The sequence below is a fragment of the Phyllobates terribilis genome, unplaced genomic scaffold, assembly GCF_046119375.1.
Source record: "Phyllobates terribilis strain yellow unplaced genomic scaffold, ASM4611937v1 Scaffold_3__8_contigs__length_932513732, whole genome shotgun sequence".
Lineage (NCBI taxonomy): Eukaryota > Metazoa > Chordata > Amphibia > Anura > Dendrobatidae > Phyllobates > Phyllobates terribilis.
Window position 1 is genome coordinate 481,264,626 of NW_027362763.1, and position 15,179 is coordinate 481,279,804.

Consider the following 15,179-nt stretch of genomic DNA (forward strand, 5'->3'; position numbering starts at 1 on the left):
AGTTTCTCATAGACTTACATGGGCTCATTACTCGGACCGAGCACTCGAGCCTTCCTATTTGCTCGACTCGAACAACGAGTACCCGAGCATTTTAGTGCTTGCTCATCACTAATGTCAGTTTTCGCAGTGATATTAAAGCGCCATGGAATAAATGGCGCTATAATAATAAATAATAATAATAATATTGAATGGGTTAAAGTGGAAGCTACTGCTGCAGATGGCACAGGCTCAGTTTCTGAGTTTAAGGTCACGTTCACATGTTCAGTATTTGTAAACCAAAACCAGGAGTGGAAGAATCATAGGAAAAGTATAATAGAAACACGTCATCACTTCTGCATTTTTCATCCACTCCTGGTTTTGGTTTACAAGTACTGAGGTAAAAAACTCACCAAATACTGATAGTGTGAACGTGGACTTAGGGTCACTATAGAATAGTAGCTAAAAGGCTAGTGCTAAGTTTTTAATACATCTGTTTTGTTATACATGTTTGTCTAAAACAAAAACAATATCTAAGCAAGACAGGCGTTTTGGTATTGTTACAAATTCTTTATTTTAGTTTTACAATATGAAAACACATCTAGTTACTTATGGTCATGTTGTATACTGCAATTCTTATTTGGAGAACTATTGCTTAAAGATGTTTTAGGCTGGGTTCACATCTGCGTTTGGAAATTCCGTTTGTTCCATTTTAGAAATAGACAAACTGCATGAGTTGTGTAGATTTTAGATTTTGCGTAAATTTTAGATTTGTGTTATATCAATTTCTAGTGGTTTAATGATTGTATTTGAACATATTTCTGTTCTGATTACGCAGGTTCTTGGCTGGTGCATTATAGCCACTGTTTTGCTTATTGCAGTATTCGTCACTTGCATCAGCAGATGTCAGTCACCAGTCGGTCATCTTCAACTGATATTTTGGAAAACTTATATAGAAAATGAACAGAAGTTTTTCGATAAAGATTCCAAACAGCATGCTGCAAAACTCGCTGAAAGGAATGTGAAAAGTTTCTTCGACCAGGAAACACAGGAAATATTTTCAACTCCTGAAAATAAAGATTGGAGCAGCATCTCTACAGCAAACACATGGGACAAGAAAAAAACATATTATACACCTTTGCATAAATTTATTGAGAGAACAAGTGATTACAAGACAGCGTCCACCAGAAGTGTTCTCCCTCCAGCTGAAGTCAATTTTACAACCTCAGCTTTTTAATATGAACAGCTTTCTGCCATTGAAATGCTTATCTCACTAGCTTCACTTTTGCATTTATCATATAACCATAATATACTCTGAAACAGGAAAAGCCTCAGGGGTGTGCAAAACATGTTGGCACATTCTGCATATCGAACTTCAAAGGTGTTGTCTGGTGAAAACAACTTAACACCTATCCTAAGGATAGGTAATAACATGTCTATTGGTGAGGGTCCAACTGCTGGGACCTGCACTGATCTGCAGAATGTGGAAATTTTATCCCTGTTAGAATGGAGTGGAAGCATGCTTGCTCAACTACTGCTCCATTCATTCCCTATCAGGCTGCTGAGCGCTGCTCTTAGCTTTTTCCGGCAGCCCATAAGGAATCAATGGAGTGGCGGACATGGTCCGATCTGCCGCTCCATTTTGTAACAGGAATAAAAGTTTGCATCTTTATTTTTGGAGGGCATACTTTTAGAACATACTGTCGAAGAAAATAAAAACTATTCCACAATTAGCGAAGCAGCACCAATTATTGGAGGAGGTACTAAGTTTAATAAAAAAAATACAGTGAGAGGTCCTCTTTAAAGACTGGAAAATTACTTATATTCATTCACCTCCCTACACTCCATAAGCCATAAAGTTTAATTTTTATGTCTACTTAAGAGTTTTTTTTACAATGAAATGAGTTGAAGAATTTTAGGCACAATATTGAGGTATACATGCGCTGTTGCTGAATTTTATTTAAATACAATTTTTTGAAAGTTTTTTGTAACACCTTGTTCTTAAATGACTTTATTATGCAGCTTGTTACTGTGATAAAATGCCCTTGTATATATTACAGGACAGTCCTATGAATATTTGTCATACTTTGGTCTGTATGTAAAAAATGTCAGGCTTTTCAATTAACATGCCAGTGGTAGTTTTTAAGTTTTGATGGAAGCCTCCTTCTTTGGACACTATCTGCATGTACACCATGGTGTTTTGAGGGGTTAACGTAGCACTCACTCCAGTTTTTCTTTATTCATCATGTCTCCCACTATATACATTATGACTTTGCTAGTGTTAACTTAGTTGTTGCTTTCAATCTAAAAATGCATGATATTCTTCTCCTCAGTTATGTGATCTCATGGAGACCCCATGGGAATTATATGGTTTTATGTTCTCTGAAGGGGAGTCACCATCTAAGTCAAGAGAAGTTCTTGTATGATGAAATAAAATGGATAATACCAATATATACCAACTAAAGTTCTGCACAGGGGGAGTACAGATGCTCCTATCACAGACAATGATGATGGCTGCACAGCTCCCGAATATAGGAGATAACAGTTCAACCTTGTAATTGTATACTTATAATTTATTTCCTTTAAGAAAATATAGAAGGAAGGATAATCACAGTGTTACCACAGCAGGCGATAATTGTACTGTCCCTATCGGGTCATGTGATGTTTTACTGTTGCATCATGAAAAAACTAAATGAACAAAATGCAGGATGAAAAAGCCAGGGATCAAGATGGAGGAATGGAAGAAAACAAAATAAGTATTTGCATGGAATTAAGTACACTGTGCATAAAAGAAGTGCACTGTTTTACAGACTATCAAGTGGAGGTGCAGTTATAAAAAACTGGGAATGCTACTTTACATATAAAATTATGCTTCTTGACAATTACAAGCAACTCCCCATTTTTTAGACATCCTACTGCATGTTTGACTATATATTTACAGTAAGCACATATTACATTGAAGAGTTTTCAGGACTAAAAAAATGTAAAATTGGTAGGGAACCAGCTGTCAGCAGCACCCCTAGCAATCAGCTGACAGAAAGGGACATGGCGTTTGGCCAAGCTCTTAATCCAAATACCATACTTTTAGCAGTGGCTGTGCTTGGTTTTACAACTAAGAGCAGCTCAGTTTCATTCAAGCAAATGAAAAAATAAGATGCAATACCAGGTACAAGCACTACTAAAAAGAAAGCTACATGTCTGGTAAACAACAAAGGGGGCATTGAGCCTCTTTTACTGATTAACTGCCAGAGTATTTTGGTCTTTGATGACCAGACACTAATTAGTAATTGTTACCTCACCAGTACTAACAGTGGGTCTCCACTGCCAGCCACAGGCCTCACGGTCTATTTAAAAGGTACTGGGGACAATTCACCTTGCTTGCATTGTGACGTTCACAGCCATTTCTGGTTCCTGTTCCTGTGCTATTTGATACTGATATTGACTCTGGCCAAGATCCTAGCCTTGTTTCTGGATATCAGTTCTGTCTCCTCTGGATTGTTTGATAGAAGGGTTTGTAATGTTACGCAGCTAAACTCAGCTGTGCAACTCCTCCCCCACACTGACTTATGCAGAAGGTTAAACCAGGAGATTAGAGCTGTATCACTATATCTCACACACTGATTGGTCAGCAATATACAGGGAGAAGAAGAACATGTCACCCGTGAAAACTCTGATAACTTTTATAAGTCCGAATACTTTGATAGCTAATATCTCCGCAACAAAGAGGCAAAATTGAAAAAACAAACAAAATCGTTTTAGTCCCGTCTGTGGCTACTATTACATCATGTATCTAGTTCAACATGAAAAATTCTGAGAAAAGTCCTCTTTAACACTTTCCCCACATGAGTAGTATATGTACAGCGCTGCTGGTGCTGCGTTCCTGAAAACCGCAGTATATATACTTCCTCAGGTTCTCGCAGTCTCACGCTGAGCGCCGCCACGATCGAGTTCTATATGAGAGCAACACCTACCGATAAAGGGCGTTTAACCCTTCTGATGCCGCTGTCAATGGTGACAGCGACATTGAGGAGCATCGCAGAGTGAGTGAGCTCCCTTTCTGCTCCCATCAGCCCAATATGATGGCGATTGCGTTGTGTTGATGGTCTCCATGGTGGACCCAGGCCGAAAGATGACAGCGGGGTCACCCAGTATGGTGGCCTATAAACTACTGGACAGAGCAGGAGATGACACGCCTCCTGCCTGCATGAGAGACTCCGATCTAATGCCCTTCAATGCAGAAGCATTGCAGAGTATTAGATCAGAGATAAGTCAGTGCAAAGTTGATGTCCCATAGTGGGACAATGTAAAAAAGTAAAAAAAAAGTTATTAAAAATTGTAAAAATATAAAAACAAATCACAAAATAAAGAACAAAAATTTTTTTTTTAATCCAATAAACACATTTATTTGTGTAAAAAAAACAACAAGGGGGCGTGGCTTGGACACTGAGAGGAGAAGACGCATGTCGGGTCAGCTCCCGACCTAGAGCCTGATATTAGGCATTTAACCTATAAAAAACTGCCAGAATACAGCCCTGACAGGGCTTCACCTGTCCCCCCCACACATCCACTGCTTTGTGAGCGGATGAGCCGCTGCCTGGAGGTCCACCGGAGGTACCTGGCCCTCAGCCCCTGGGCCTAATGTCTGGCGCCCGGCGGAGCGGGATCATTCCCCTCAGAGACCTCCTGCGACAGAGACCCGCTGATCGTCAGCCTCCCCCTCGCTTGCCTTGATCCCAGGTCGGAGTGGACCGGACCTGCTCCGAAGACCAGACATCGGCGGGTGCTGTGGAGACGGGATGGAGGAGGCACCCACGTAGAGACGGTGAGGCGCTGTGTTTGAGGAGTGCGGCGGGACCTGGACTGGAGGTGCCGGTGCCTTGACGCTGCGGATCGCGGAGGGCTGGGACCCGTGGAGTCAGGCGGTGAGAGTGTTGAGGAGGACTTGGCCCTCTTGGCGTGGCTCCGGGGGCTTCTACCCCCTTCCTCTTCCTGGGACGCCATTTTCTGGGAAGCTTGGCGCCAAAACGCTGACTGTGCTGATGCCCTCACGTAGCCGCTCCTGAGTATTGTGAGAGCTGTTGAGGCGGAACCCCCTCCTCCCTCTCTGAGAAATTGCTTAAAAGTCGCTGGTAGCCCTCTTCCTATACTACACCTGACAGTGAGTGAATATATACTAAAAATAAAAGGGTCTGTTGCTGACACTCTTCGCTCTGCCTCTGAAGACCCCCCCCCCTCCTACATTCAGGTGATAGTCCCTTTGAACTATACAGAGAGGACACTGTATTTTGCTGCATATAAAACTACATACTGGGGGTGCTTGGAAGGAATTTGGGATTTGTGAAAACTTTTACCTCTTATAAAGATTATTAAGGAACATTTTGATCTCCGCCATATAAACATATATTAAATATTACACGTTTTACAATAGTAACCTCTAGTGGTCATATGAGGAAACACCCAAGGTCTCTATATAAAATACAAGACTCTATACCTCTACTGCCACCTTGTGGCCAAACTAAGAATTGACATTCATTAGTCCTTCCGAATTGTTTTTAATCTTAACCAGGGATATTCCCGTAAAAATAAAAGATGAACACCTGAATTAAAAAGTTCTCTCTACCTGGCAACGAAGTAGACACAGCATCAACTCTGTGCTAAACCTGATGGGGAAAAAGTCTATCTGAGGGAAAAAACTAGGTTTTACGCTGCATCAATTGGTCCTACAAACGATAAGCAATTTTTTTTCTCTTCCCCCAAACGAAAAAAAATAAGATATAATCACTTCTAGACGGTCATCCTTAAGATCCATCTCGCTGGCCCGCTCTACCAGCACTCCATCCAATGGCTCTACAAGTGCTTTAACAAAACCGAAGAAACTATCATCAATACTCAAACCGTTAGAGATATGACACGCCCCCTGGGGCCGTGGGGTTCTCGGAAGCCTGGCCGGTCGGTTCTATTTGGGGTAGTCACAGTGACAGTGACCCGGTCCGTGGCCCAGGGCGGTCAATAATTAAAGAAAGGGGGAATAAAGTTTTGGGGATAACGTTTTGTGACGCCAATTGTGGTATGCGGCTATAGGTGACCGCCGCTGCTGATCCACTGGGGCTGTTGGTGACGCATGAGAGAAAATTTTAGAAATTTGACACTTGGTCAACCGTGAAGGGTCGTTGTCGCTCTCCCATCAACAGCTGGCGCCTGAACAGTGACCCCTAACCAGGGACGCCCCACCCCCTCTAGACGTCCACAAAGAGAGACTTGTTTTCGGCCTCCCCCACTGGAATTGGGACTGATCATCTCTCACAAAAGCCACGGTAAGTGCACGAGTTCTTTACTAGTGACACTAACCGTTTGGCGTGGTTTCCACGTGGTGTGTGGTTGCTTGCAGTATCTCCGGACGTCTTGGCTGGATATAGTCAAAGGTGAGACTATAGGGGTGTAGTCCCATTAGGGGTTTGATATTGATTGCTTTTAAAACAATAGCACCTCGGATTGACAAGTGAATATTGTATGAATCTCCCTTAACTTCTGACAAAGATTCTTAGGAGACTGAACACTATTAGTATCAGTCGCGGCAGGTGATTGAAGATTGGGTAGGACACGTACATAGATATACGTATATCGAGTGTCCGGAGGGTTGTCGACGCGGGCCCTCCTCCTTTCACCTAGTACCGTACGTGACTTCTCCAAGGGGGGACGAGTCAGTGGAACAGTTGAGACCGGCCGGACTCATACTGTGCACAAATCAAGGATCTTTGTCAGTCGGAAGGCAGTAGTGATTAATCAATGTTTCCGTGGAGCAGAAAGAAAGTGTCTCCCCCTCAGGAGGGAGAGGATGTGATGACCATCATGGTCAGTTGAGAAGGGAAAAGATCATTTAAGAATGCACCGAAAATGTTTAAGTTGTTAAACTTTCCCTTGGAGGGGAGACTTCAACCTACATTGTGGGACGAAGGAATCCGGCAGAAAAGGGGAAGACTAGCTGACTGTGGATTATTGGATGATGCCGAAAAAATTAGGAAAGTTGCACATGAGATTTGTGGTGAAGGATATGTTGAAATAGAGGAGCAGACGAAGCCTGGTTATTTTAATTATTTTTATGTCAAGAAGGGAAAATTATCTAGCACTGTAGCAGAGACTGGCTGTTTTGTGCTACAAAATGAAGTTGAGGGGGAAAAGGTGAATGAGGAAGCAGATTCCCCTTCCCAACTTATGTGTCCACAGACCGAATCTGAAGCCCCTAAAGAAACATCCCCTACCCCCACAAAGGTAGCCGTACCCCAGCCTTTGAACCAAGAAACTGAGCAATTTATACCTAAGGAGATTAAATACCCTACACTTCTCACTGATGGCCAGCCACCACCATAAAACCCAGATGGCTGGCTTTGTAATGTGTGCTGGGTCACTAATCCGGGATGATGCGAGACGTGTTATAATTGTGGAGCACGCAGACCCGGAGTTGTAGCACCAACCATCCCATTACTTAACGCTTTCGGCGGGTATTATAAACCATTGCCCCCACCTGCTTCCGCCATGATTCATACTCCATTCAGAGAGACCCAAGGTCCTCCAAACTCTACCCTATTCACCCTCTCCCAAACTGGGGAAATAAAACAAGGACACGAGTACCAGGAAGTGGTGTCTGTTTTACTGAATGGTCCCTCGGAATATTCCACTATATTGAGAATAGGCATAGGGAGTATACAGCAACAGCAAGTTGGGATCATTGTAAATTCAGCAAATGCAAAACTACAGCATGGGGGGGGGGGCTAGCTGCAGAAATATGTCGTATTGGGGGACCTATAATACAAACCGCATCCAACGATCACATCCGTGACCACGGTCTGTTAAGGGAAGGAGAGGTGATGGCTACGAGTGCGGGACAGCTATAATGTCGGTATGTTATACATGCGGTGGGACCAAGATATGACCCCCTGGATGTACCCAGGTCACAACACCTGCTTACAGAAACAATTCAGAACATTATAGCATACGCATCACAGCTTCATGCGGCCCCAACTCTAGCCCTGCCATTTATTTCCACTGGTATCTTTGGATATCCAAAATGGGAAGCGGCCAAAATAATAGTTGGGACTATAAAGCAATATATCGCCATGAATCCAACTAAACTAAGAGAGATAAGACTCTTGGCCATCGACAGGGATCTCATCGATTATGTCGCTCAACTAATCAAACCCAATATCTGGTCTCCCCCAGTGTTCCCCTACCTCCAAGATCTCCCAACAATCAGTACTCATGCTGATTTCCCTCCGCCTCCACCTCCACCTCCTCTCCCAGAGATGGAAGAAGCGAACCAGAATACCGGCCCACCCAAATATACCCCGTTTTCCCCAGCACAGACGGATACTCTGTGTAACCGTCTCCCGGATCCCGAACACTCCCCCATGGCTTTTTACAGGGGCATGGCTGCAAATATAGAGATATATTCTACAACAAGGCAAGATCTTCTATACCTGCTCCGTGTAAAAGCCGGTGAAGGATATTATCCGATGGTAGAGGCTGCTATCCCATATAACAGAGCATTAGACGCCAATACGTACGAGAGTGGGGTTGACTTTTGTCAAGCCCTTAAAATATGGGCTCAGGATAAGTTGGCTGATCAATCCACTACCCTCACAGACGTCATTCAAGAGAAGGGGGAGTCGGCTGAAAAGGTTTATGGGCGCCTTACACAGGTCTATAAGGACCTTGGGCTCTCCTTACATACTAAAACTCATTGCCAGCTGTTAGTGTCCGCCTTTATCCAGGGTTTACATACTGAAATCAAGGACGCGATATTGGCTGTAAGACCAGATGTTGAGTCAGCCACCCCAGGAGATGCCCTAAAGGTAGTAAAAAGCTTCCAGAAAAATGTTGCCCGGACCGCTTCTGCAGTTAAGCCTAAATCCAAACCCACTTCAGTGGCAGTTGCGACACCCGCAGTACCCGTAACACAGTATCCTCCCTTACAGCCCCACTATTATCCCATGGCGGTGCCTAATCAACAAGTAATGTATCCAGGGAAAAGACCAGTAGTGAATTCCCATCTTCAATGTTGGAGATGTGGCCGGACAGGACACTTCCAAAGGGACTGTCACACCCCTCCTAGCCAGTGTACCGCCCAAGCCCCCATATCCAGAAATAGGATGCCCGGCCCACGAGACTCACGAGAAAATGTCCCCTAAGACCGTCCATACTGAAATGGAGGCCAACCAGAGTCTGCCATCGTGATGCCCCTAACCACCCCCGGGCTCTGTTCATCTGTCGTTCTCCCAGTAGGAGGAAATCCGGTGAAGTTCATGGTAGACACTGGGGTGGCCAACTCCATTCTAAAATCCTCTGAACTGCCCCAGGGTCTCCCAGTCCAATTTTCTAATGACAATCTAATATTGATCGGTGTGGATGGCAGACCTAACAAACATGCTCCTTACCATCCACAGTCAAGCGGCAAGGTGGAGAGATTGAATGGCACACTGAAAAGGCAATTGACCAAAATGATGCAGTAGAATACAGCCCAGTGGCCTGAACTCCTTCCCATTGCACTATATCACAAACGTACCACCCCCATAGGGAAACATAAATTGTCACCCTATGAGATACTATTTGGGTCACAGCCAGCTATAGCTCGATTTACTCCACAACAATTATCAGAAGAAACAGATTATGTTGTACAGTATGTGATTCAGCTTGCCAAAGCACTAACTAACACCCATGCGTTAGTATCATCTTCTATTCCAGATCCAGCTGATGCAGAAGGTTGTCATACCCTCAAGCCAGGAGATTATGTGTATGTAAAGAGGCATGTTCGGAAACACGGACTAGAACCATTGTATGACGGACCATACCAAGTGCTCCTGACAACCCCAACAGCAGTAAAACTTGAAGGGAAGTCAACATGGATCAATGCTTCACACTGCAAACGCCAACCATCCATCCTGAGATGTTTTATGATAATATGTATGGTTAAATCAGTCAATACCTGGAATAGCCTACAACAGAATACTGACCTTTTTAATAATAATAATAATAATAATAATAATAATAGTTTATTTTTATAGCGCCAACATATTCCGCAGCACTTTACAAATTTTAGGGGGGACTTATACAGACAATACAGAATAAGCATATCTCATATCGAACGGAGTGAGGGCCCTGCTCGCAAGCTTACAGTCTATGAGGAAGTGGGGGAGACACAAAAGGTAAAAAGTACATATATTGTATAATGCAGCCTTGATATACTGAATAGGATAAATAATAATACATGGACTGGTCGCCAGCCAGTATGTGTGCAGTCCTGACAGAGGCTTTTATGTGCATGGTTGGTTTGAACCCGAAGTTGAAGAAGATTTTAATATGGGGGAAAGCTGGGATGGACAGAGTGTATTTAGGTGATACGCCAGTCTAAAGAAATGTGTTTTTAGGGTTCGCTTGAAACTGTGGGTATTGGGAATTAATCGAACTGTCCTGGGTAGTGCATTCCAGAGAATTGGCGCAGCACGCGAGAAATCTTGGAGACGGGAGTGGGAAGTTCGGATTATGGAGGATTTTAGTTTCAAGTCATTTGCAGAACGGAGCGCACGTGTAGGGTGGTAGACTGAGACAAGGGAGGAGATGTAGGGGGGTACTGAAGCATGGAGCGCTTTGTGGGTAAGCGTGATAAGTTTAAAACGAACTCTATATTGGATGGGCAACCAATGCAATGACTGGCACAGGGAAGAGGCATCTGAGTAGCGGTTGGCGAGGAATATGATCCTGGCTGCTGCGTTCAGGACGGATTGGAGAGGGGAGAGTTTAGTAAGAGGGAGACCGATTAGTAGAGCGTTGCAATAGTCAAGACGAGAATGAATAAGAGCGACAGTAAGAGTTTTTGCCGAGTCAAAGGTGAGAAAAGTCCTGATTCTTGAGATGTTTTTGAGGTGTAGATGACATGAACGAGCGAGTGATTTGATGTGAGGAGTGAAAGAAAGATCTGAATCAAAAATGACCCCAAGACAGCAGGCTTGTAGCTGGGGAGTAATGGTTGAGCCACAAACGGAGATGGCAATATCGGGCACAGGTAGATTAATGGAGGGAGGAAAGACGAGTAGTTCAGTTTTTGACAGATTCAGTTTTAGGTAGAGGGAGGACATAATGTTAGACACAGCAGAAAGACAATCACTGGTCTTTTGTAGTAATGCAGGGGTGATGTCCGGAGCAGAGGTGTATAATTGGGTGTCATCAGCATAGAGATGGTACTGAAAACCGAATCTACTGATTGTTTGTCCAATAGGAGCGGTGTATAAGGAGAAAAGAAGGGGGCCTAGGACTGATCCTTGAGGAACCCCGACAGTAAGAGGAAGTAGGGAGGAGGAGGAGCCTGCAAAAGACACAGAGAAGGAGCGGTCAGAGAGATAAGAGGAGAACCAGGAGAGAACCGTGTCCTTGAGGCCAATAGTGCGGAGCATAGTGAGGAGGAGCTGGTGATCCACAGTGTCAAATGCTGCAGAGAGATCCAGGAGAATCAGCAGGGAGTAGTGACCATTAGATTTAGCTGTTAGTAGATCATTAGAGACTTTAGTGAGGGCAGTTTCAGTAGAATGTAAAGAGCGGAAACCAGATTGTAAAGGGTCAAGAAGAGAGTTGTCTGAGAGATAGCGGATTAGACGGGAGTGGACCAGGCGTTCCAGGAGTTTAGAGATAAAGGGAAGATTGGAAACAGGTCTGTAGTTGGCCGTGCAGTTCTGGTCGAGGGATGGTTTTTTAAGTAATGGTTGTATGCTGGCGTGTTTAAAAGAAGAGGGAAAGATACCAGATGAGAGGGAAAGGTTGAAAATTTTAGTTAGGTGAGAGGTGACAGCTGGAGCAAGGGACTGAAGGAGATGTGAGGGAATAGGGTCGCTGGTGCAGGTGGTAGGGCGAGAAGATGCAAGGAGCCTGATCACTTCATCTTCCATGACTGGTTCGAAGTCAGAAAATGAGCAAGATACAATGTGGCAGGGGGGAGCATGCATAACATTTGGGGATTGGGAGAAAATTTCCTGTCGGATATGGTCAATTTTTTCTTTGAAATAGTTAGCCAGATCGTCAGCGCTGAGGTCGATGGTCGGGGCCTGTGCTGTTTGATTGAGGAGAGAATGAAACGTGTCAAAGAGTCGTTTAGGATTATTGGAAAGTGAGATGATGAGGTTGTTAAAGTAGGTTTGTTTGGAGAGGTGAAGGGCAGAGTTATATGTTTTCAGCATAAATTTATAGTGGAGGAAATCTTCGGGCAGATTTGATTTTCTCCACAGCCGTTCAGCGCACCTGGAGTACCTCTGGAGAAGACGTGTTTGAGGCGTGTGCCAGGGTTGTCGCCGTCTATGCCGAATTGTTCTTTGTGTAGGAGGTGCGGCTTCATCCAGGGCGCATAGCATTATTTTGTTATAATGCTTCAATGCAGATTCGGGACATGAGAGGGAGGAGATTGGGGCCAATGATGATTGCAACCTTTTTATAAATTTCTGGGTGTTAATGGCGCGTAAATTTCTATAAGTGTGGACGGTGGGAGTGTCTTGAGTAGAGTCACAGTTCTTGACAGAGAATGAAAGAAGATTATGGTCAGAGAGTGGAAGGGGAGAGTTAGTAAAGTCATGTACTGAGCAAAGCCGGGAGAAGATCAGGTCCAATGTGTTCCCGTCCTCATGTGTAGGAGAATTAGCAAGCTGTGAAAGGCCGAAGGAGGAGGTTAATGATAAAAGATGCGTGGCAGATGGGGAAAGAGGATCGCCAATTGGGATGTTAAAGTCTCCCATGATTATCGTGGGGATGTCGCAGGATAGAAAATTTGTAAGCCAGGCAGCAAAGTGATCCAGGAATTGACGGAGGGGACCTGGGGGGCGATAGACAACCGCCACTCGCAGGGAGAAGGGCCGGTAGAGTCTGACTGTGTGGGCCTCAAAGGACGGGAAGATAAGGGAGGGTACAGGGGGGATAACCTGAAAAGTACATTTTGTTGAAAGAAGCAGACCAACACCTCCACCTGATCTGTTGTCAGGTCGCGGGGTATGAGAGAAATGTAGGCCACCATAGGAGAGAGCTGCAGCGGCAGTGGTGTCCGACTGCTGGATCCAGGTTTCAGTGAGAGCCAGAAGGTTGAGGGAATTAGAGAGGAAAAAGTCATGGATGTAAGAGAGTTTATTACAAGCTGAGCGTGCATTCCAAAGGGCACAGTTGAATGAGACAGAAGATATGCAGGGAATATTAATGAGATTAGCAGGGTTTCTGAATGTAACAGGGAAAGAGTTAGTGTTATTATTACTGGAGGGTCCTGGGTTGGGAGAAATATCACCTGCGACTAATAGAAGGAAGATACAGAGAGTGAGCAGATGATTGAGTGATTTGTGAGAGCGTTTCCTGCGTTGTATGGTGGGAATGAATGGATCTGCGTGGTATAACATTGTGAAGAGAGCATGACAACTGTACATAGGAGAAGAGAGGAGTGAGGGATTAATATGGATGAAGTGTGCCGCATTTGTGGGAGAACGGTGAATGTGGATGATTGTAGCAACCAGAGTATAAATGGCACAGATACAAATGGTGAATACTGTTTGCCAAAAAGATGACCTGGAAGCAAGTTTGTTTAATTGTCTTGCATGTCTTACCTGTCTCCTGCCCTGTCCAACTGCCATTTTCTAACTGCCAGGGCACTTTGCTAAATTATAGCACTTCGATAAAGTATGCATAAATGCTATATGCATAAATGCCCCCGCATAAATGCCTCCCCTTAACTAAGTCTCAATATATAGGGACGTATCTGCTTAGATCTGCACAGATTTAACTCATTAACAATCAATCACTAGCTTAAAAAACAACAGGAGACCATAAAGTGCAGGGAAAAAAAAAAAAAAAAACAGACTAGTAAACTCGGCATGGATCATAAACTCTTAAAGTAAGTGTGATGACCTTTAAGTATCATGGAATAAAAAAGCTAGAGGAGTGAAAAAATATATACCAGAAATTGATAGGCTGCAGAGCATTGCATGGAGATATAATGCAGTTTTCAGGACAGATCACACAAGCAGTGAAAAATATATACCTGTAAGAAGAGAAGAAAGATGAATATTAGCAATGCCATTTTCTAACTGCCAGGGCACTTTGCTAAATTATGGCACTTCGATAAAGTATGCATAAATGCTATATGCATAAATGCCCCCGCATAAATGCCTCCCCTTAACTAAGTCTCAATATATAGGGACGTATCTGCTTAGATCTGCACAGATTTAACTCATTAACAATCAATCACTAGCTTAAAAGACAACAGGAGACCATAAAGTGCAGGGAAAAAAAAAAAAAAAACAGACTAGTAAACTCGGCATGGATCATAAACTCTTAAAGTAAGTGTGATGACCTTTAAGTATCATGGAATAAAAAAGCTAGAGGAGTGAAAAAATATATACCAGAAATTGATAGGCTGCAGAGCATTGCATGGAGATATAATGCAGTTTTCAGGACAGATCACACAAGCAGTGAAAAATATATACCAGAAATTGATAGGCTGCAGAGCATTGCATGGAGATATAATGCAGTTTTCAGGACAGATCACACAAGCAGTGAAAAATATATACCTGTAAGAAGAGAAGAAAGATGAATATTAGCAATGCCATTTTCTAACTGCCAGGGCACTTTGCTAAATTATGGCACTTCGATAAAGTATGCATAAATGCTATATGCATAAATGCCCCCGCATAAATGCCTCCCCTTAACTAAGTCTCAATATATAGGGACGTATCTGCTTAGATCTGCACAGATTTAACTCATTAACAATCAATCACTAGCTTAAAAGACAACAGGAGACCATAAAGTGCAAGAAAAAAAAAAAAAAACAGACTAGTAAACTCGGCATGGATCATAAACTGTTAAAGTAAGTGTGATGACCTTTAAGTATCATGGAATAAAAAAGCTAGAGGAGTGAAAAAATATATACCAGAAATTGATAGGCTGCAGAGCATTGCATGGAGATATAATGCAGTTTTCAGGACAGATCACACAAGCAGTGAAAAATATATACCAGAAATTGATAGGCTGCAGAGCATTGCATGGAGATATAATGCAGTTTTCAGGACAGATCACACAAGCAGTGAAAAATATATACCAGAAATTGATAGGCTGCAGAGCATTGCATGGAGATATAATGCAGTTTTCAGGACAGATCACACAAGCAGTGAAAAATATATACCTGTAAGAAG

At 43.4% G+C, this 15,179-nt stretch overlaps 1 protein-coding gene across 1 annotated transcript in view; it reads left to right on the top strand.

Moving 5' to 3' along the window:
* The window catches only part of LOC141258187 (calcium homeostasis modulator protein 6-like), a 43,384-nt gene extending 41,417 nt beyond the window's left edge, over positions 1-1,967 (top strand). Inside the window, exon 2 of the mRNA XM_073673185.1 lies at positions 815-1,967. Within this exon, the coding sequence (XP_073529286.1) occupies positions 815-1,213 (399 nt within the window). The 3' untranslated portion in view covers positions 1,214-1,967. The remainder of the gene's footprint in view (positions 1-814) is intronic.
* The last annotated feature ends 13,212 nt before the right edge of the window (positions 1,968-15,179 follow it).